The following is a 22,978-nucleotide window of genomic DNA, read 5'->3' on the forward strand; positions in this document are numbered from 1 at the left end:
TTCCATGATTGAAACATTTTTATTTAGTTTGAATTTTCTTCATATTTATGAATCTAAGCAATGTTCATAATAGAAATAAATACTATTAAATACATTTATGAATTATCATGCCATTGATCCCTTTAAGCATTACTTGGGCATTTTGTATCTTTATCTTCAGCACAGAATTCCAAGAACAGTTTCTTCTATTAAAGAACAATTGTGGCAATTAGGCCTAGACAACATACACATTAATGTGAAAATATGTAAGAGTGTAAGCGATTTGGAAAATACCTGGTATTCACAAAATGACGCAAGGTAAACGTCTCTGGACAGAGAAATCCCTATAGCTGCAGTCCCTACCTGTTAATTGTCCCATGCATATAGCATATCACTATACGCTTCTCAAGATAACCATAGAAAGCTCTTTGGGGAGTCAAAAATAGTTAAGCAAAAAATGGAATCAGGCTATGCTTCTGCATAGGGAGTCTGAGAGGCGTGCCTTTCAAGCTGCTTTTTACTTGATTTTTGAGGCTGGAGTGGTGACGACTCAGATCTTCTCTGTTCAAAGCTCCTTAGGGGCTCAGAGGCCTTTTTGGAGTAAGGGAGAGGATAGTAAATATTCCAAATTGATAGAACAGAACTGAGCAGTGGGGACAATTCAATCCTTGAACATCATGAACAAGAAGAACTAGTGTATTTTGTTCATCTGGTCTAAAAATTACAATTGAGGTTTATATTTTCAGTTAAATACAGAATTAGAACGTAACATGTTTAAACTACATTTCTGTTAGATTATGCTGGAGGCATGTGCCAACTCCTATCAAGAATGCATGTCAGTTAAACAAATTTCCCTTTGAATTTACCAATCTTGTTAAAAAAAATCTTCAATAACATTGCCATATCGTTAAATAACTTAACAATGTCCTTCAGAATTAGAAACATAAACTTTAATAAACTAAATTTCAACTACTTATATCATTTCCACAATCGTTTCCATAAATTACCATCATTTCATCATGAATTTGCTGGGCATTATTACCCTTCAAATGAAGGAACTTTATCATGCTGCGAGCCTCAGTCTTCTCCATCTTACACTTTAGTCATTTCTGGTACAACCTGTAACAAAAAAGAAAAGGACACAATGAACTGTATTTTCTCAGTATCATGCACTTAGGGATCAATGATGACACTGACAAAATTTCATCAATATACCATAATAACTTCCAGATGATAATTATTACTTTATGATACCCCTTTGTATCTCAGCCACCCATAAAAAAGATTTTGGTTTTTGGAGTATTTTTATTTCGTAATTCTGGATAAGTGAGACTCAACCTGTATTCTTTAAATTTATGGTGGAAACAAAAAAACAACAACCACAATCCGACTTCTACTTTAAACGTAAAAGAGGTTTAAATAAGAACAGTCTAGGATGGGAGGAGTCTATGTAGAGTTCAGCCAGCTGTGAGAAATGCCATGGCAGACACTGTATTAGTCGTCATGGAGTTAGTCTCTACTCAATGGGGAAATTAAGCAACCAGGTTTACACACATATAGCTACTCTCAAGAAAAATCACTGGAGCACTTTCCAATTATACATCTATGGAAGCATAATGTAAGATTTGTAGGTGGAATGCACATCCATAAACAGATGCGTTCCTCAGCTTTCATCTGCAGTACCTCTACACTCTCTTTGCCCCTAGCAGTTCATTAGGTCTGCATCAGAAATCCTTAACACTGTTAAGACAACAGATATCTTACAAGAAACGTTATGTTTTTAATACATAAATATAATTACCACAGGAAAATACTGTTGGGAAATGCTCTTAACATAAAAATGCTCATGTTTTACATCCTACTTTGCCCATCCTATGTTTGCTCCTATGATATTCTTGGAAAACGTGTTTAACAAGTTTGTTCTGTTACATGATACATCCTCATCCCAGGCTACCTCCAAGCTCAATGCCCTATGCTCCCCATCTGTTTTTCTTCTCCTTGACTTTCTTAATGCATTTTCCCATTTAGGCCTTTGTTTATCTGCTTGTAAACCAGATAGGAATCTCTGGCCCATCCGCTTCCTTTTTTTCTTTCTGTCTTCCCTCTCACGCTGCAACAAGGCCTTTAAAAGGTCAATGCAAGGATTTTCAGACACTTGTTACAGCAGTGTACTACTTGGCTAACCTCCCTAAAAATATCCCTTCCTCATTTTGGAGAGAAGACTTTATGCCAGTGGAAGCATTTAAAAAAAAAAAAACTCAGTCAATTGCAATAGATACAACTGTATGTAAGTTCAGTCATGCATGAATATGTATATAAGCGAATACATATATATTTCAGAGGAAGGAACTGACAAAAACACCTCTGAGTAGTCCTTGCCTGGGAAAACCCTATGACATTGATGGGGTTGCCATAAGTCAACAGGCTACTTGAATAGCAATAACATTTCTATACTGCTTATCAGTGCACTTAATTTTTCAACCAAGAAGTAAACAAAGTCAACTGCTGGTTTAGTTCCTAGTTGGGAAAAAAACCACTGTTGTTTTAAAGCAGCGTAGCCCCTTCCAGAGTTGAAAAAACCCCCGTATTCAGGGCCTTTAGGGAATGGAAGGGATCCACTTAGTGAAATGAAATCATTGTGAACATAGTGCTCCCTGGAAGCCAATGAAGTCCATCCACACTCAGTAGCTGCCCACTCAACTACTGTACATCCTTTACTCAAAAACTCTTATCAGGTCTGTTCTTTAGACCTTTAAACTTGCACACATTGTATTTATAACAGATCATTAGGAATACAAAGATTTTGAGATGGAGATGGCAGAAAACCTTTCCAAGCAGAAAGAACAAACCATAGCACAGCGGGTTGTCTTACTGCAGTTTTTAAAGAAAGGAAAGAAAATGAATGCTTTCTCCATTGTCTGCTTAAACAAGTTCAGAAATTCATTTTCCTTCATAAGGTTATGCATGTGTGATGTTTGAATTTATTTTTAAACACAAACATTTCTTTTCTTCCAAATGAAAACCAAGAACTACTGGAGGGAAGCAATGAGACCATGACATTGGTATTCCACCTCCACCCCATTGGTATCCCTTCAAGCATTTTGAAGGGATACTAGCAAGGATCTTAATACCAAAAACCAACTTCCAGCACTCTCCTTTTAAAATTCTAGTTCATTCTGCATCACTCAAGTGCCATGCATGAAGTTTTCATTGGGAACAAAAACCTGTCTCTAAATTGATATAATTTGATACAGAGAGCTTGTCTGGCACTTGATTTGGGAATCGATCATCAACACATGCAGGATATTGATCCTAGAAGTAAGGGTAGCTCTTGTGCAACCAAACACTGCCAATGAAGCATATATTTCTAAGTATGTTCATCCCAAATGCTGCAATAATATTAATAGTAAGATGCATGACACCTAGAACAAAATCCCATGGAGTTCAATAAGACCTACTCTCTAGTGAAGTGGACAGTGCTGCTATTTTGATTTTAAGCATATGTCTCATCTTGTCTAAAGTGAGAGGCTTGTACATCAATAACCATCTGCATATTAAAGTTAAACTAGCCCAGTGGCATCTCAACTATATATATATGGGTGTGATTTTGATAAGAACTGAAAATACCTCTTTAACTCCTTTTCTCCATAATTGTGTATCTCCTACATTAGATGCTGCCACTGTCATAAAAGTAACTTACTGATACTGATTCAACTAAGCCTGGCAAACAGACATGGAATCTATTAAATCTTGTTCTGCCAATAAGAAAGTAATGAATGCCTGCCAAGAGAGAAAACATAGTGAATGGACAGCCAAATTATGCTTAGCTGTGTGCTTTCTTGTCAGTTGTGCTTCAGGTTTTCCAACTATTTCTTTTTTAAAGAACAACCAGAAATCTATGCTTAGGAGAAAGAAGTAGTTATTACAGCAGCTCTTATGTACATTACTGTTAATGTCTATTTTAGTATTTCTAATCTAAATCCATCAGTGTTACTGCACTATTCAATGATATGTGTGGATTTAATAGCAGGCAATATAAATAAAACTACACTGCTAAGTCAAGATACATCTTCACTTAATAGGCAACACGACATTTTTAGCGTTGTATCCATGAATTACTTCATCTTTTAATTTGTCCACATATCTCTCCTAAGAAAACCAGATTGCAGCATCTTGACTTGAACAGTCTAATATTTGGAGGCAGCTCAGTCTTTCACGAAGGACCAAATACTATTTACAGATCGAACTGAACAGCTGTTTTGGAGATACGGTGCAACTCAAAACCATCATTTCTGATTATATATTCTAGCCTAGTTGTGTGACCCCTTTCCTTGGTTATGCATATATGAGAGTGAAATGGCACCAATCTGCTCTGTCCATGAGCTCAGTATCTTTTGATGTGAATATTAACATATTTCTTTTGGTACATACTGTGCTTTCCCTATGTATATCCTTAATACATGTTTTAATCGCTCATGATAATATTCTTGAGATGAACCATGGGTTCTTCTTTAGTGCGAGGTTAAATCAATTAAGGCAAAGCTGCATTTCGATGTGGCTTAGGCCTGTTACAGACTGCCAAAATAAAGCGGCTTTGGGTCTCTTTGGAGGTATGCTGTTTAAATGACGCATGCATCCTAAGAATCCGGAAGCTGCACCAAAGCTGCGCTCCAGTGCTTAGAAATGGAGTGTGGCTTTGGCGCGACCTCCGGACTCTTAGGACCCAGGCATCATTTAAATAACATACCTCCAAAGAGACCCGAAGCAGCTTTATTTTGGCAGTCTGTAACAGGCCTTAGTACGGTAAATTGAAATGTATTATCTGGCATCTGGAAATAAGGACAAGGTATGGGCACCAACAAGAGCTTCCTTCCTCCTGAGACACGCTCCTCAGGCTGGACTCAATCAAATACTGTGCACAGAACTACCGAGCCACCATAACATGTTTATATGGAGTATTATATGTAATATTACACCCTCCCTACTACAATAGGAAGCCTATATAGCCAGAGAGTCTGTAATTTAGACACGAGAGCCAGCATGGTGTAATGGCCTGTGCATTAGACAACGACTCTAGGGACCAGGGTTCGAATCCCAGCTCAGTCATGTAAACCGAGAGCGTGACTCTGGGTAAGTCACACTCTCTCACCTCAGAGGATGGCAATGGCAAAACCCCTCTGAAGAAATTTTCCAAGGAAACCCCATTGGTTTGTCATAAATCGGAAAACACTCGAAGGCATACAACAAAAACATTTCGGATAGCCCAGAAAAACTTGGGGTAATTCTTGTGATAGTAGCAGCAGAATCATATGCCAATTGCACTCCACGTTAATGTAGTTTTGAGCCTTCTCCGTCAGAGAGCTCTGGTGCCACAACAAACCATAATCCTGAGGATTCCCTAGCATTGAGCCAGGGCAGTTGAAGCAGTCCCAAACTGGGTTATTTCTGCAGTGTGTTTTGGACCTAGGAGAAACTGCTTGGACCCAACACCTCACCACTGGTTAGAACAGAAAGAACAACAGGGAGCCAACCCACCTTCAATGGTATTCAGGAGGCGCCTTGTTTGGGTCAGAACCGTTCCTCACAACCCAGAAACATAAATGTATGCATGCTTTCAACAGTGCCACCAAGATGGCAGCCATGTGGCGGTCCAAAACTAAGCCCCACAGAGGTAAATGGGCCTTAATCCCAGACAAGAGTGGATAACCTTGCATTCTTAATCTATTTGCTGTATTAAAACCAATTTAAATGCACGTATCACGGTCAGGAACACAAGCATGCCTCAAAGGGCACCATCTTAGAAGAGGCATTCTCTGGCCCAAGAGAGGAGGAGGAGAAGGAAGGCATCTTCTAAAATGGCAGCCGCAAACAGGCATGCATTAAAAATGGATATATAGATAGTACCTGTTCCTTCATTTTTGCTAGGGTTAGGGGCACAAGACCCCCGTGAATATGGAAAACACCGCAAAGAACAAAAACACCATGTATTTTACCTGAGAGGACACCTCTCTAGGGATCTCTAGGTCCTCCAGGGCAACTCTGTGGTCAACGTCCGACAGACACTGACCACAGAACTGCCCTGGAGGAGCTACAAAGGCCTAGTAGAGTACTCTCTCTAGGAATCTCTAGGTCTTTCAGTGCAACTTGTAGTTAAAGTTGACCATAGAGTTGCACTGGAGGACCTAGATATTCCTAGAGAGAACATATTAATCAAATCCGCAAATATCAAAGGCGTAACTATGGAGGAATGAGTGTGTGTGTGTGTGTGTGTATATATATATGAAAGGCTTGGCACCCTTCAAGAAGATCTATCTATATACGTACATCTATATCTATCTAGCTATCTATGAAAGGCTTGGTGCCCTTCAAGATGTATCTATATACATCTATCTATCTATCTATCTATCTATCTATCTATCTATCTATCTATCTATCTGTCTATCTATCTATCTATATGAAAGGCTTGGTGCCCTTCAAGAAGATATATCTACTTCTATCTATCTATATATGAAAGGCTTGGTGCCCTTCAAGAAGATATATCTATATACTGTACATCTATCTATCTGTCTATCTATCTATATGAAAGGCTTGGTGCCCTTCAAGAAGATATATGTATATACATTTATCTATCTATCTATCTATCTATCTATGAAAGGCTTGGTGCCCTTCAAGAAGGTATATCTGTATCTATCTATCTATCTATCTATCTATTTATATGAAAGGCATGGTGCTCTTCAAGAAGATATATCTACATCATATATGAAAGGCTTGGTGCCCTTCAAGAAGATATATCTATATACATCTATCTATCTATCTATCTATCTATGAAAGGCTTGGTGCCCTTCATGAAGTTACAGATAGGCAGATAGATAGATAGCTCTATCTTCTTGAAGGTCGCCAACCCTTTCTAATGCACATATGGGACGGGGGGAGCTTACAAGTCCCGCTCTGGTGCCTCAAGCAACGACAATTTCCCAGAATTCCACAGCAGAGAGCCAAGGCGGCTTTAAAGCGGGCTCAAACCGTATTATTCACCATAGAGGAGAACACACCCCTTCGCCGACGAAAGGGAGCTGTACAGCCTCCTCCTGCTCGTTCTTTCCCGCTTCCTCAGGGGACTCCCATCCTTCTTCAGGGGAGCCTCCAAGAAGAGCAGCAGTAGCAGCAGCAGGCGCTCCTTCCTCTCTCACAAACTGCGCCACACTGAGGCAGAGACTCTTACGGTCACAGCCAACCCCATTCCCCTTATTATGGAGCCCCATTGGCTCCTCCCGCTGTCTGTCTCCCCTTCGCCTTATTTCTTTGGAATCCCATTGGCTCCTTCCGCCGTCTCTCCTCTCCTCGCCCCGTTCCGATTGGAGGAGAATGTCGCCCTAGTCCCGCCCCTCCTCCCTTGCCCCCGCCCCTTTTGCCATCCCGGCTGACTGACGAGAGAGAGGTAAATAGAAGCACAAAATGGCGGAGCCTCTGAGTCCCGCGCGAGGCGCGACGGTGGCGCCTCCGCCTCAGCAGCCGCTCTCTTCCAGCGCGGCCTCTCAGCGCGGCGGAAGCAGAGGCGGCTTCCAACCGGCCTCCAAGCGCTTGAAGGCCGAGGAGCGAGGCCTCAAGGGCCCCAAGAGGGTCAACGGCGAGGGAGGCGGCAACAGGAAGCAGCAGCAGCAGCCGCCGCCTCCTCCTCCTCCTCCTCCTCCTTCTCTCCCTCAGCCTCACATCCCAGTGGGGCCTTCTCTGTGGAGCCTGACCGCCTTCGCCTCGGGCGCCAGCAGCGTCGCTTTCCCGCCTCACAAGTTGCTCCTGCCGCCGCCCTCTTCCTCCTCCTCGTCCTCCTCCTCCTCTCACTCCCATCGGCGCTTGGGCCCCGCCGCCGCCGCCGCCGTTGTCGTCGTCGAGGGAGGAGGAGGAGGCACCAGCAGCAGAAGCAGCAGCAGCAGCAGCAGCAGCAAGACCAAGAGGACCAAAGAGAAGCAGAGGGACAAGGAGAAGGCCAGGAGACCGGCCGGGGCCCGCTCGGGGGCCTCCGGAGGAGGAGGAGGGCGGAGGGGAGGCCTCAGTGGCGGAGGCGGAGGCGTCGGCGGCTGGGAGGAGAACGGCGAGGTGAAGATGCTGCTCCAGCCTCAGCAGCAGCAGCACCAGCATCACCACCGACATCGGCACCGGCAGCAAGGTGAGAGGGAAGGAAGAAGAGGGGTCTGTATACATATATGTACATATACACAGACACATATTATATATGTGTGTGTATCAGTGTGTGTGTGTATATATATATGTACATGCATACACATATACACACACATATATGTGTGTGTGTTTGTGTGTATACATATATATGTATTCACATGTACACACGTACATACATACACACGTGTGTATATATATATATATTCACACACATATATACACATGTATATACATATACATATGTGCATATATACACACATATATATACACACACTATCTCCACACATAATTATATATATATATATACACACACACACACACACACACACGCTATATATAGATATACAGGCATACATTACAGATATATAGATATACAAGCATACGTAGACATGCATACATACATGCTATACAGACACACACACACACTTATTGGCAGAACAAGATTTAATAGATTCCATGTCTGTTTGCCAGGCTTAGTTGAATCAGTATCAGTAAGTTACTTTTATGACAGTGGCAGCATCTAATGTAGGAGATACACAATTATGGAGAAAAGGAGTTAAAGAGGTATTAACTATATATACATACTATATATGCACACATACATCCAGTCTCTCTCTCTCTCTCCAGCCACCCCTCCATTTTCATGGGGACCCTTTCCAGACCCCCCTGTGAAAATGAAAAATCGCCAATATTCAAGCCCCATTGGCTTGAATGGCAACACACGTCCCATTTTGTCCCCCTCCATTTACCACCAATGAACAGGCGAGGGACATGGACTCTTAAGTCCGCGAAAATGGAGGGGTGACTATATACATACATACACACACGCACACACTGCATATGTATACACACATATATACTCTCTGTGTATGTGTGTATACATGCTATATATGTAGATACACACACATGTTATATATATTCACACAAGTATACATACTGTGTGTGTGTATATATATATATATACTCATATTCTATATAGTGTATATATATATATATATATATATATGTATATAAATGTGCATGCACACACTTATATACATACAGTATATACACATACGTACACAGTTTCAAAATAAGGTGGAGTGGAAACGCTGAGGGCGGGGGAAGTGGCTTGCCGTCCTGCCTGGGTGCCTTGGGGTTCCCCCAAAGTCTGCTGTCCCTTTGTGGGGTGGAGGAAGCATCAGGAAATGGGTATTCCCTTTAGCCAGCCTGGAACTGGAATGGCTGCCTTGCTGCACATGGAGCAAACATGTTGTCTTATGCCAGGGTCTGTCTTGAGGGAGGTTGGCGCTCAGCCTTCATCTCCAGGGCTGACCCCTCCTCCTCCTCTTCCTCCTCCTCCCAATCTGAAAAAAGGGCCTACATCTTTTTAAGTCCAGGGGAAGCTCTGGGGATGATACTGGGTATGTTTTTTGAGAAGGCGGCAAGAGCAGCGCAGGCTTGTTCCTGTCAAAGAAGGGGGTGTGGAAAGGGCGACTGCCTCCGGTGGAGGCTGCCAGAGGCCTAGGGTTTTCAGACCTATTAGGGAAATGGAGCTGCTTTGAGTTAAAAGGTGGCCAAGATCTGGGCTGGGCTCTAAAAAGGAACGGCAATGCTTTCTAGAATTATAATGGAAATATAACTTCTGGTGGGGGCAAACCTCAGTTTTCTGTTGCGTGAGAGTTTTAGTTTCTGGCCTTACAAATTAGAAACGGCGTACTGTCTTTCCTAGCATATGCTTCGGCCATCATGGTTTCATAAAGATGAGCTGGATAAGGTTCAGGTGGCCTAAGTTGGTGTCCGTTTACTTTGAGGCAATTGTGCATATTTCTAAATGATAGCACTTAAAGATCAATCTATTAGGACTTGGCGTTGATATAATTTTACCAGCCTCTGCTTGGCCTTGATACAGCTAGGAATTCAGCTTTTTTTCATCTGTATAAGGAATTTGGGCAGCCTTTTCTGTACAGCCTGGACTTCCAAGCCTGAAGAAATGGGGCTTAAAAAGAGAAGGTGCTGACCTTGAACTTGGTCAAAAATAGGAGTAACGTTAAAGAAGTGGCCTATGGCACAGTTTAAAAACGGTGAAGAAGACATACCTTTCTAGGCATCCAGATAGAAAGGATGCCGAGAAAACCAAGTACAGCCTCATGCCCAAAGAGTTATGTTTTAACAGACTTGTAAGTGGACTGCTGGATACTTTTAATATCAAGTGGCTTACACAGGTGCAAGGAAGGAGTTCACTGGCAGCCATCTTAGTTGGGAGATATGGAAAGGATGTATTTCTCAGAGGTACATCTATAATTCAACATTTCAGAGGTCTTAATTGCAGCGCTTCAAGCATTTGCTTATTTTCAGAACAGTGCTAAGCTGATACGCTAAATGTCAAATATGAATAGTTTGCAGAATCCCAGAACAGCTGAACTATGTTGAATCAGTGGCATGGCATTGATCTGTTCAGTTCCTGAATTTGATTAAAAGCAGATTTACAGTCTTAAGTAAAAAAAGCATTTGTTTAGAAATCTGCCCCCCTGAATCAGTGGGTTTCATTCTTCGTTTCCCCTCATATCTTTAAATCTACATGCAAATATTTGCATAAGCCTTTAGTCTTGACACTGAAGGAAGTCCTTGTCAAGTGAGTTGTTTCTTCCTATCTCCTGCTGTAAATAGTCTCTGATCATTTTATTAGGAACGCCACAGAAACGGACTGTGCTCAATGACAAGATGCCTATCATAGATAAAGACCATAGTTACTGGTGTAAGTATTTTAGGTTCAGAATAAATGTGCCTGGGCATCCATGTGCATGGATGTTACTGTCCTTCACATAAAAGAAGCAGGGGTGAGGAAACAAAGTGCACATGAGTGGAGCAAAAATAATCCAGCTTTCATTTCACATCATTGCGCTCCTGAAGTACTTTTATCATAGTCTGGCTCTGGGTCAAAACTGCTTGAAGCAAAGGATCCCAGAAAGGTCAGTTGTGAGAGGCTTCAGCTCCTTTCATGAAACAAATAAACAACACCCTGCTGTTATGTGTGAAGTGGGCAGGCATGTGAATAAAAGGCACATGGCTGTCCTCTTGCATTTAGTCTGGTTCTGAGATTTCAATTGTGAAACCATGTAGATACTTGTCTTTTCAACCATCACCTGATTTTACATTGTATACACCGCAGTAAGTTGTTTGCTCCTTTAATATCCACAGTGTGTCTGTACTTATATTTTTAAGGTCACAGCCATCAACTGTCTTCTCTCTTTACTTTGTTTTTAAAACTGTTTCAGTGGCATTAGTGTTAGGACCAATTCCACACAGTAAAATGTTTTGAGGAACGTGTGAGGACATGAGATGAGAGGAAGAACGCTTATTCCTAATGGGTCACATGAGAATATTTTAAATACACATCACAGTTTTCTCTAAGCCTGTACCACAAAAAAACAATTGCTTTCAAGTAAACACAAGTACATTCTTGTGGATTTCAAAAACAGTTTTCTTATTCTCCTGTTTCTCCTGTTTCTCTCTCTCCAGGCTATCAGAGTGCAACAGATGCAGAAAGTAGCTATATATGCATTCTGTCTGGTAAATAATAATAACAAAGGTGATCATTGTAAAAAAATGTCACGAGTAGGGTTACTATTTTTATTTGCTGTGGTGTTCCCATAAATAGGTCAGGTATTGATTTATAACTCATAGTTTTTAGTCAGTGGTGTATTAGATTGTGCTGGATTGTAGGATCAAATTCCTGTTCTAGGTGCCCTTCAGCCATTATCTCGGCCTAATCTAGTTCATAAGTGTGTTAAGAATGTACAGGTTTTCTGTATACTGTGGGAACAGAGGAAACAGATCAACCCACTCAAAGGTATTTGTAAACATGAAGAAAATAAACATAAAATATTAAAATGTCAGACCTCTCAGTATCAATGTGCTTGGGAGTGGAAACAATTTTTTTAAAAAGGATGTTTATTTCTCATATGGCTACTGACACCTGACTAAACAATCTGGACGATATTATGCTTCTCCGGATATGATGATTAGTACTTTCTGCACTAGCTTACACAAACCTCCTTTTCTTCATTGAGAAAATATCTAAGTGCACTTCCAAAAAGAGATATAGAAATGCTTTGTCCAGGAGAATATTGGTACTGGAAAGTGGACAAGAGCTTGACTCACTAAGAATGGTTCTTCCGACATTACTTCCCTAGGGATATAAGGCTGGAAGTGATGCCAGACTTGTAGAATAATCTAGATCTGAGGTGAGGAACATGTATCTCTCCAAGTATGATTGGATATCTTAACTCCTGTCAACCTAATCCAACATAGCCTTATGCTATGAGGGCTCCCTTTGGAAGCCACAGGTTACTGTGGTGGAGGGATTAGGTTGTTGCTGCAGAATCTCATCCTTTCCTTTCATATAGTGCTGTAATAGAAAAGGGAGAGAAGCCTATTCTGAGTTACATTTCTTGCAGGTTGGCTTGTTAGGAAGTTTATAATTACCGAACACACTATTTTTATAGAAGTTAACTGTATGCCTGCATCTTACTATTATCACATACTTCAGATGAAAGCTAAAGCTTCAGTTGCTAGATAGTGATAATTATATTTTATAAAATTTCAAATTTCTCTTCCAGAAAATTGACTGGCATATAGCTTTACTGGTATAGAAACATGGGAATAGCATTAGGATCTACATAATTAGGAAATACTATATACAACTGCAGTTGGCCTTCCACATATGCAAATTTGATTATTTGCAGATTTGATTAATATGGTCTCTCTGGGAATCTCTAGGTCCTCTGACATAGTTCTGATGGACGTTGACCATAGAGTTGTGCTGGAGAACCTAGGAGTTCCTAGAGAAAACACTTCTCTATGCATTTGTAGGTTCTGCAGCATGAATCAGTGGTCAGTTTCTGGCAGATGTTGATCATAGAGTTGCACTGGAGGACCTGGAGATTTAGAGAGCGGTGTTCTACCAGGTAAAAAGAATAGTGTTTTTTATTTGTGGTATTTCCACATTCATGGGGCTCCTTTATCCCTAACCCCTGCAAATGTGCAGGGACCACTGTAATCTTAATATGAACAAAGTGCTATGTCATCTGTCCCCCCCCTTCTGTGAACTTGAGATGTGGATGATTTTTCAGAAGCATCTTAAGATTGAAATACTTGTCTTAACTAATAGGCTAATAGGAGAACTCTGCCAGAGAGTGAAATTTAAGTTACATTATTTGTCCATTTCAGGATTCTCTGAACATTTTACATTCTGCATCATTAAGTGTAAGGAACGCTTGTACTTGAATTCTAAATTGTATTGTCACTTATTATGTGTGTTGGACTGATATATTCCAGGCTAGTGGAGGAACTAACATGTATGTGAATGTCTTTCCAAGCAGGGATGCAAGTTCTTGACTGTATGTTATTGAAGGGAAGGGGTAAGGTATTAAGGCTGACATTAGTAGTGCTATGTTGAAAGTGCAGGGGGATGGATGAGTCTCTGTACTGTGATCTAATACCACCACCTTCTAATCCCACAGTGTTGATGTTCTACAATTGACTGAATAGGCATATGAGCTATGACAGCAAAATGTTTCCCAAGCTTAGGGACAGCTACCCATGGGATACAAAAAACTTTTGTAGTATGGACACAAGTCCCATATGAAATATTGTAGTATGGGTACAAGGCCCATATGAAAGTCCAGTTTGTACCTGCCACTGCCTGCCATGCTCCTATGGGGTTAGGATTATCTAATATATAATATATGTATTGATAAAAAGATTTAGACAGATCTTTGTTTGGGAACATTGGAATTGGCAAACACATTGTCTTTCCTTTTGGTTTAGGTGTTTTAATCATTACTGATTTTAATTACCTTGATGCAGTTTGAAACAGACCCTGTACTGATACTTTTTTTTTTTCTGGTATACATCTTCTACATACCAGAATATGACAGGTTTTTTTTTTTATTTCTACAGGGCTTGAACTATTCAAGTGAATTTAAGGGAGACAAATGTGTTTATTAGAAGTAAATCCTATTTCATTTAGAGTTCAACAGTGTTCACGTTATATATTTTTAATAGAATAGGACAAGCACTGGGTAGCAAATACATGTATATTTACATCTTGCTTTTAAATGTTAGATTTTTCATGTTTGCCATGGGTACTTTTTTCTGAAGATATGCAGAGTAACAGTAATCTCCACTGTTTTATTTACTTAATATGTTTCTTGACCACGTCTAAGACTCATATTCATAAGATTAAAAACAGCAAGTAATGGAACTACCAGTGTAGCTTTCAGGAGTAAATTCCGTAGGGTAGAGGACACCACAGAGAAGGCCAAATATAATGCAAGAGTGAGTAGTACATGTATCACTTGCATTGTGACATTACATAGATTGCAGTGTAGTTTACGTATTTGTATTATTATAGTGTATGGTAAGTGTGGAATGTAGAAGGACTGGGTGACAAGTTGGAATGGAGTGAATTTAGATATAGGAGAGTAGGAAATGTTGTGATCAGAGTAAGAAGGAAAGTATAATGATCAGTGTTTGGATGAAAACACTGAGGGAGAACAAAGATCTGAGTTCTGAGGCAGGAGATTGTGTGTGTAAACACTGCATTAGGTAGTGATTTGTGAGTATTCTAATACTGTATAAAAGACACTTTGAATACAATGAGAACCCTGGCTGCCTCGGCTTAGTAATGGAGGTGAGCACTGCCTCCTACAGTTGTATGTGAAAGGGGAAACTTTTTCCTTTTTAAATGTGCTAGAGAGTAAAGAGTTAAATAATTACATATCATCTCAAATTGTATCCAATAAAACTATATTTATTATTCAACATAACTATTACACCTGTTGCTTGATCACTATCCCAGTGATACAGCAGTTAGAACTCAAGAACTGAAAGAACAAGCTTATGCAAAGAGTAACCTTATATACAAAGTGAGCGAAAGTGGATCCTGTGGGGATGCTGGTTGGAGCAGTATTCACCTCCCAATCGTTCTTGTGAATAACAATCCCTAGTCCAAATTTCTTTTGATTAAAAACACGGAGAAACTTACTCCTAGAAGTCTGGTTTTCTTTCAGAAGAAGGCACATGGTTTCCATGTGCTTTTCCGTTGCTTAAAAATAAAGGTTTAAAATGAGTTTAGACATAGAAGGTGCATTTCTGGTTTCAATGGACATAATATAGCGTAAGATAAGTCTGGGGATGGAAAGTTGGCACCTTAGTGATCTCAAGAGTATGCCAGTTCCTCTAAATATGATCTTAGGTTCATCTAAATATGATCTCAAAGCACTGTAAAGTTTGCAGTGCAGGGATTTAAGTAGTTCTGTAATAGCACGTACTCAAACTGTTTACTTGAAAGTTCAGCAGCAGTGCTGCTGTTAAAGAATAGATGATCTGCTGGGATTTATAAAAAGGAACTACCTGCATAATGATAGATGCCTAATTTCTTGACATCAGTTAAAAATGCTTTTAATCAGGAGAATGTTTTAGCCACAGTTTATCCCCACTAGCAACAGTAATGAACAGCACAAGGTAATTTGGATGAATGTTCTGTATGGAAACATTTCCAAGTTTCAGTCTAATGTTTCATAACCATTTCCAAAGGGGTAGTCACGTTAGTCTATTGCAGCTAAAACAACAAAGATCTGTAGTAGTTTAAAGACAAATTTATTATGCAGTGACCTTTTGTACAGAATGGAGTTAGGTAGGCTATGTATGCAAAAATGTGTGCTTGAATGCATTTGTTAATCTTTAAAGTATCAAGGGACTCATTCTTGTTTTATAACCAAGTTATTTTGTGTGAAAAGTTCAGTAAGCTGGAAGGTTTCGGACCAACTATGTTTCATTTCCCCTCAGATCAGTCACATAAAAACATCTAGTAAAATATATTGATATATATATATAAAAGATAAAATTGGGCAATTGAACCTTTTTCAAGTAATTTCACAGTAGCATTTATATTATTATTAATTGGCTATCTTTTGGGATAACACTTAACCATACTATACAAGTTTAAAAACGGACATGGATATTCAGGTATGTGTCAACAAATTTGATTAACATTAACTTAAAAACGAACTTCTTTAAAATGTCCAGTGGTACTTTATATAGATTAAATTATTCTTATCAAATGTATTAGACAGTTCAAGGAGGCAGTGTTTTTTTTTTGGTTTAAATAATGTTTATTAGTTCTAGTACCAACCCAGAATACCAGTGCAAAATGATACGCATAAATATATGACTGAAGGGATTATATTTAAAAGAAACCCTCTTAAAAATAGAAGAAATTTCCCAACACAGTATAAACATTATTTCCTTCTGTTCCAGTGAATATATTTCTTTCCTTCTGTTTCCTGAGAATAATATTGAATCTTCACTTCCCAAAATCTAAAGTATCAATGATCCTGTAAGAAATGTTTTCAATATTTATACAGAAACCCCAGCAGTTTTGGAATATCAGATATACTGTTGCCCCTCCATTCTCGCAGACTTGAGATTCGCGGTATTGAATATTCACATAGGGATGACCTCAGTTGATTTCAATGGGGTGTGCTCCCATGGCATGCTCTCCATTCAAGCCTATGGGGCTTGAATATCGGCATCCATTTTCCGTTCGCCCGCATGGGGGGGGAACCCCTCTGGAACGGATCTCCGTCAAAATAGAGGGCCGACTGTATTGTTTACAAAAGCAATGAATGACTGTCACATCTCAATAAACACATCAGTCCTTGTTTCCCCTTGAAGAACTTTACATTTAGCTGTTAATTTTTCATTCAGTGCCAGAACCCACAACCTCCTCCACTAGTTAAGATGAACATAAGTTTGTACAATAATTAAGGACAGTTGATAAGGAATAAAAATTCCAGAAGAGGTTGAAGTAGCCTTAAAAGAAGCGCTAAATGCTATTTCAGTCTCTATGTGAGATGGAAGTGTTTAGATCTGTTTCCCAAAGAAAATGCATGCCTTGTAGGATTTTGTATCTGTTATCAAGAAGAGTGTTAATTTTTTAAGATTCTGAACACCTTTTTGGGATTTGTTCAGGCAACACAATAAGCCTCAAAGTAAGTACTGTACTAGTCTTTAGAGGGCCTTCAGTTCATAGAATCGTAGAGTTGGAAGAGACCACAAGGTCCATCCAGTCCAACCCCCTGCCATGCAGGAACTCTCACTTAAAGTATACCCGACAGATGGCCATCCAGCCTTTGCTTAAACACCTCCAAAGAAGGAGACTCCACCACTCTCTGAGGGAGTGTGTTCCACTGTCGAACAGCCCTTACTGTCAGGAAGGTCCTCCTAATGTTGAGGTGTCTCTTTCCCTGCAGCTTGCATCCATTGCTCAGGGTCCTGTTCTCTGGAGCTGCTTAAACAGGGCTATCATATCACCTCTTAACCTTCTCTTCTCCAGGCTAAACATCCCCAGCTCCCTAAATCGTTCCTCATAGGGCATGGTTTCCAGACCCTTCACCATTTTAGTCGCCCTCCTTTGGACACACTCCAGTTTCTCAATGTCCTTTTTGAATTGTGGCGCCCAGAACTGGACACAATATTCCAGGTGGGGCCTGACCAAAGCAGAATACAGTGTACTGCTCCATTTACAAAAGTGTGAGGTTGCAGTATTCTAAGCAGTGGCTTTTCCATTTCACTCAGAATGTGATGTTTCTATACAATAGTTAATAGAAAACCTCTTTTTAAAAGGTGTATTACTTTACTTAAGTTATTTTCTGCTCAGTTTTGTTCCAGCATTTTAAAACAAAGAATGTAACTGAGAAGGACATATCTGAGATGTTACTGGAGGTATAGCCCGCCTCCTCTATTCTGTATTGTAATACAGTATATTCTTTGAGATAAAGATTTATCCCGTCACCTTGGAGACAGTGTAAGACTTCTCATGTTAATATTTTCAACACATTGATTTGACATTGTCTGCAGCTGAAAGAATATTAGAAAGGTAGCCTGGAAATAACGTACCATATTATCTGCTATCTGGATCCTAAAATAATTACTGTATGTTAAGTTGCCTAGAATGGGAAACAGAACTGGCAAATACAGCGCTCCAGTGGTGGTGGTGACAGAAGAGCTTCAGAAAAGAAGCTGCTGGGGAGAAGCAGTAGTAGGAAGTCACACAGAAGGAAGATTTGAGATTTTGACAATGCCTTTGTGACGAAATGGGTTTCGGATCTGGCTATTTTGCAGCTTGATAGCTTGTTGCTAGGCAACAGACAGCGCAAGAGGAGCGTACCCTAGCCTAGTTGTATGGGATGGGGTGGGCCTCCTGGTGAGAGGGTAACCTTAAAAAACAGAGTTAAGTTTTGACAGCTGGTCTGCTTGGTGGTTCTAGCCAGAGAGAGGGGAGAAAAGAGTTGGGATAGCCGAGGAATTGGCCAGAGATGTATGTCCAGAGTTATGATTCCAAAACTTTGGTCCTCCAAGTGTTTTGGACTTCAGCTTCCAGAAGCCCCAGCCAGTTTGGTCAGCAGTTGGGAATTTTGGGAGCTGAAGTCCAAAACATCTGGAGGACTAAAGTTTGGGAATTGCTAGAGATTCTAGAGGAAGGGAGTTAAATAAAGAGCAGCTAGAGCCTGCCAAGTGTTTGATTTTAATGTAACTATACTGAGCTTTAAGTTAACTCACAAAAGATGCTTTTTTTTTGGTATGTTTCTTAATGAAAGTTACTCTTTGTTTTATAGTGGTTGACTCTGACTGCATTGATTATTAGAAACTGGAAAGAAGAGAGAATACACTAGCTAAAATATTGAAACTGGTTTATAGAGACACTTGGGATCCTAGCTTTATACACTTAAGGATAGCAGTAAAAAAGTGAAAGTAGTGGCTGGGTCCTTTCTGAGATTTGAAGGCGGAATAAATCTACAGTAGTTCTTAGAGGAGGTTCTGTCATAGCAGTATAGTTAACCCTTGTTAATACTGCATAGAAGAAGGAACTGGTAAATCACTTTTGAATGTCTTTTACTTTGAAAACCTTAGGATGAGACATTCCATAGTGTAGCAAGAGAGAATACTAAGATGAGACCCCGGATCGAAAGCACTGATCAGCTATTAGTGAAGAACAAACAAAAAGTATATGTTCTTAATAATACAACTGGACCTATCCCAAAAGGATGTTCAGCTGCTGACATGCTAAGGAGTGAAAAGAAAGTCCAGAACTTCAAAACAGATACACCATAAATACTCAGCTATAAGTTGACCTCATGTATAAGTCGAGGGCAGTTTTTGGGGCCAAAATTATGGATTTTGATATGACTCAGATTAGTTGAGGTTAAAATTTAGGAGCATGTAACCAAGGATCATTCTAAAGGATGAAACAAAGGAAAACAATGCCAAAAAAATTTCAAAATCCCAGCAGGCATTACTGTTTGCGCTCACCTTAAAGGCTAGATGGATGAGGGAATAGAGAGGGGTCAGTGCTTCCAGGACAGATAATACCTTTCAGCAGGGGATAGTTATTTTATTTTAATAAGAGTCAAAGTACAGTACTTACACTGACCTGTGGATAGGTTGACTTAGGGTTTTTTGGGGTTGATTTTCTGACTAAAATTTCTAGAAGTATACATGAGTATATATAGTAATACTGTAGTAACATGGAATGTTGGGAACATGTATCAGAAGAGGCTAGAAATCATGAGGTGAGATGCGGAACATAAAAACATAGCAATACTTGTTAGCGAACTAAAACGGTCAGGAATGAGACATGTTAAAACAAGATTATTCCATAGTGTTTATTCATTCACACTAGTGAGGTATGAGTTTATTAGCAGTGAAATTGACCAACTACACAGTGTTATTCACTTGTTCAGAAGTTATTCTCACATACATTGTGACATTGATTGTTTTCTTCATTGGCATGCTTTGGCATCAAAAACATTGCCTCCAAATTTCAAGAAAGTCCTGTGTGAAAATCATCAACTGGGTCTGAAGGCATGCTTTGACCCAGCATTCATCACAAATCCTGTCACTCAAGCAGCACATGTGTAAATAATAATCATAGAATCATAGAATCATAGAGTTGGAAGAGACCACTAGGGCCATCCAGTCCAACCCCCTGCCATGCAGGAAATCCAAATCAAAGCATCCCTGACAGATGGCCATCCAGCCTCTGTTTAAAGACCTCCAAGGAAGGAGACTCTATCACCCTCCGAGGGAGTGCATTCCACTGTCAAACAGCCCTTACTGTCAGGAAGTTCCTCCTAATGTTCAGGTGGAATCTCTTTTCCTGCAGCTTGCATCCATTGTTCCGGGTCCTGTTCTCTGGAGCAGCAGAAAACAAGCTTGCTCCTTCTTCAATATGACATCCTTTCAAATATTTAAACAGGGCGATCATATCACCTCTTAACCTTCTTTTCTCCAGGCTAAACATCCCCAGCTCCCTAAGTCGTTCCTCATAGGGCATGGTTTCCAGACCTTTCACCATTTTTGTCGCCCTCCTTTGGACACGCTCCAGTTTCTCAATGTCCTTTCTGAATTGTGGCGCCCAGAACTGGACACAATATTCTAGGTGGGGCCTGACCAAAGCAGAATACAGTGGCACTATTACTTCTCTTGATCTAGACACTATACTTCTATTGATGCAGCCTAAAATAGCATTGGCCTTTTTAGCTGCCGCATCACACTGTTCACTCATGTTCAACTTGTGGTCTACTTGGACTCCTAGATCCCTTTCACACGTAGTTTCATTCAGCCAGGTGTCACCCATCCTATATCTGTGCATTTCATTTTTCCGCCCTAAGTGCAATACCTTACATTTCTCCGTGTTGAATTTCATTTTGTTAGCTTTGGCCCAGCTTTCTAGTCTATTCAGGTCATTTTGAATCTTGATCCTGTCCTCTGGGGTATTAGCTATTCCCCCTAATTTGGTATCATCTGCAAATTTGATAAGTATGCCCTCAATTCTTTCATCCAAGTCATTGATAAAGACTTTCAATAGCACTGGGCCCAGGACAGAGCCCTGTGGGACCCCACTGGTCACTTTTCTCCAGGATGAAAAGGAGCCATTGTTGAGCACCCTTATTATTATTAAAGGAAGTAAAGTTGTGGTACAGGCTGACTCAGTGTGTCATGCCTATCACACACTGATACAGTACAAACTTGTCTCATAATTCTCATGAGTGTCAGGGAATACGAGAATAGCCTAATAAATCGTGTCATGTCTCTGTAGCATTTCTACCTTACGATTTATCTTGGCTTAACTACAGATAATATTGTAATATAATACAGTATGAGTCAATGTTTTCTCCATTTATAGTCAGCTCATTACATGATAAAACTTTACAGGTGGTCTCATGTCAGCTACATGCTTATCATTTCTTTGTTTCTGAAAGGGAACTGTGCAAACCATAATAGTCCATGTCCCTTTAACTAGATGATGCCAAGGGTTCTTGTTTGATATCAGGTCTTGGCTTGTAGTTACATGCATAAATGATAGAAGTTTTAGGCTGAAATCTTGCATCTCTTCAACTTTGTAGTAAATTCTGTGGAACATAGATTTCCTTCTGAATAGACATGTTTATGTATAGCTGCATTGTTATGATCTTCCAAATCCACTCTTACGCCCTACAATTCATTATCCCCCCTCCACATTTTAATTATAAGCTGTAGGAACCAAAAATATGTATTTAGCATACAGAATACATTTACTAGCCTTTACTTAAGGATTACATGCCCTTTAGATGTAACTTTGATTTACACAGGAGCATATTCCTCAGTAGAAGCTTTAATTTTTTTAATGTTAGAATAGAAAAGAAGAGCACTGCAGAAATAAAAGCTCAAAGTTGCCTGCTGCTTTCTTTCTGCTGCTGTTCTCTCCCCCACTTGCCAAGCACTTTTCACTTTCATCAATTATTTTTCCTGAACTAACATAAACATTAAGAAATAACATACTGTATAGTATTGTCATAATTAGCAGAGGGGAATTTCAAATTAGATGCTGTCCTGAATAAAACCTTTGCTTCATATGTAAATCTCATAGAAAGAATGGGGAAGAAAGGGGTAAGATGCCACTGTTTTACAGTTAATAGTACAGTAGTTGGGAGAGCAAAAGCAACACCTAATTCTGATCTTCCTGGAACAAAATACTGTAGGAGCATTGACAGTTGGAATGGTTGGTGCTGAGATTCTAAAAATACTGTGAGCAAGGAAACTGGAGAGAAGAGCTGCAGCTTCTATAAAAATTGTTAGTTTCTGTAACTGATGGGGCTAATAGTAATCTATGTGCATTAGGTTTGAATGAATAATCAAGAGAAACTGATATTTCAGAGTCATGCTCTTTCTTTTCCTATAGTTTTGAGGCTTTTCCTTCTGTACTTGGAATGTATGGACTGCTTTTGATAGATAAATGCAAATAGCTATTTGTACTTCTTGTTTAAAATTTAAGATGAAAACTTAGAGGAAAAAGTAGAGCACTTAAGTAATAATGCAGTCGATATGGACTTACTGTTTTGTGGCATGGTAGATACAGTATATTTAAATCAAGTTTCATGTTTAGAGACTGATGTATTTGCTAAATAAGCATGCAGGCAAACTGGTTGCTATAACAATGAAAACATGTTGGTTTGAAATTAAATAATACCCTTTATTCAACAAAGGAACATAATCCAAAATCTTTTGTCATGCATCCCACATGCCCTTTGCTCTGCCAGACTCATGTTTGCTTACACAGATCTGTTTTAGCTCTCCCTGCACACCTACTAAAATCACATAAGTGGAATGAGATTATTTTATATTTAATTTTATTTAAATGTCCAGAACTTTTAAGAAGAATAGTAAAAATGTATTCTACCTAACATGGAAGGCATGCCCATTTCTTGATTCCTGCATCCAGAAACTGCTCCTC

The 22,978-nt window shown here is 39.8% G+C and overlaps 1 protein-coding gene and 1 long non-coding RNA gene across 2 annotated transcripts in view; one reads left to right on the forward strand and one right to left on the reverse strand.

Moving 5' to 3' along the window:
* LOC121931102 lies at positions 1-7,401 on the reverse strand. Its single transcript, XR_006104070.1, has 2 exons — positions 7,015-7,401; positions 1-1,098 (listed from the first exon to the last, which is right to left on the reverse strand). It is a non-coding gene; the product is annotated as an uncharacterized LOC121931102 (long non-coding RNA).
* Positions 7,392-22,978, forward strand: part of RSBN1L (round spermatid basic protein 1 like) — a 41,969-nt gene continuing 26,382 nt past the window's right edge. Inside the window, 1 exon segment of the mRNA XM_042468418.1 lies at positions 7,392-8,143. Coding sequence (XP_042324352.1) covers positions 7,435-8,143 — 709 coding nt within the window. The 5' untranslated portion in view covers positions 7,392-7,434.

Source organism: Sceloporus undulatus, chromosome 5, assembly GCF_019175285.1.
Source record: "Sceloporus undulatus isolate JIND9_A2432 ecotype Alabama chromosome 5, SceUnd_v1.1, whole genome shotgun sequence".
NCBI classification, from domain to species: Eukaryota; Metazoa; Chordata; class Lepidosauria; order Squamata; family Phrynosomatidae; genus Sceloporus; species Sceloporus undulatus.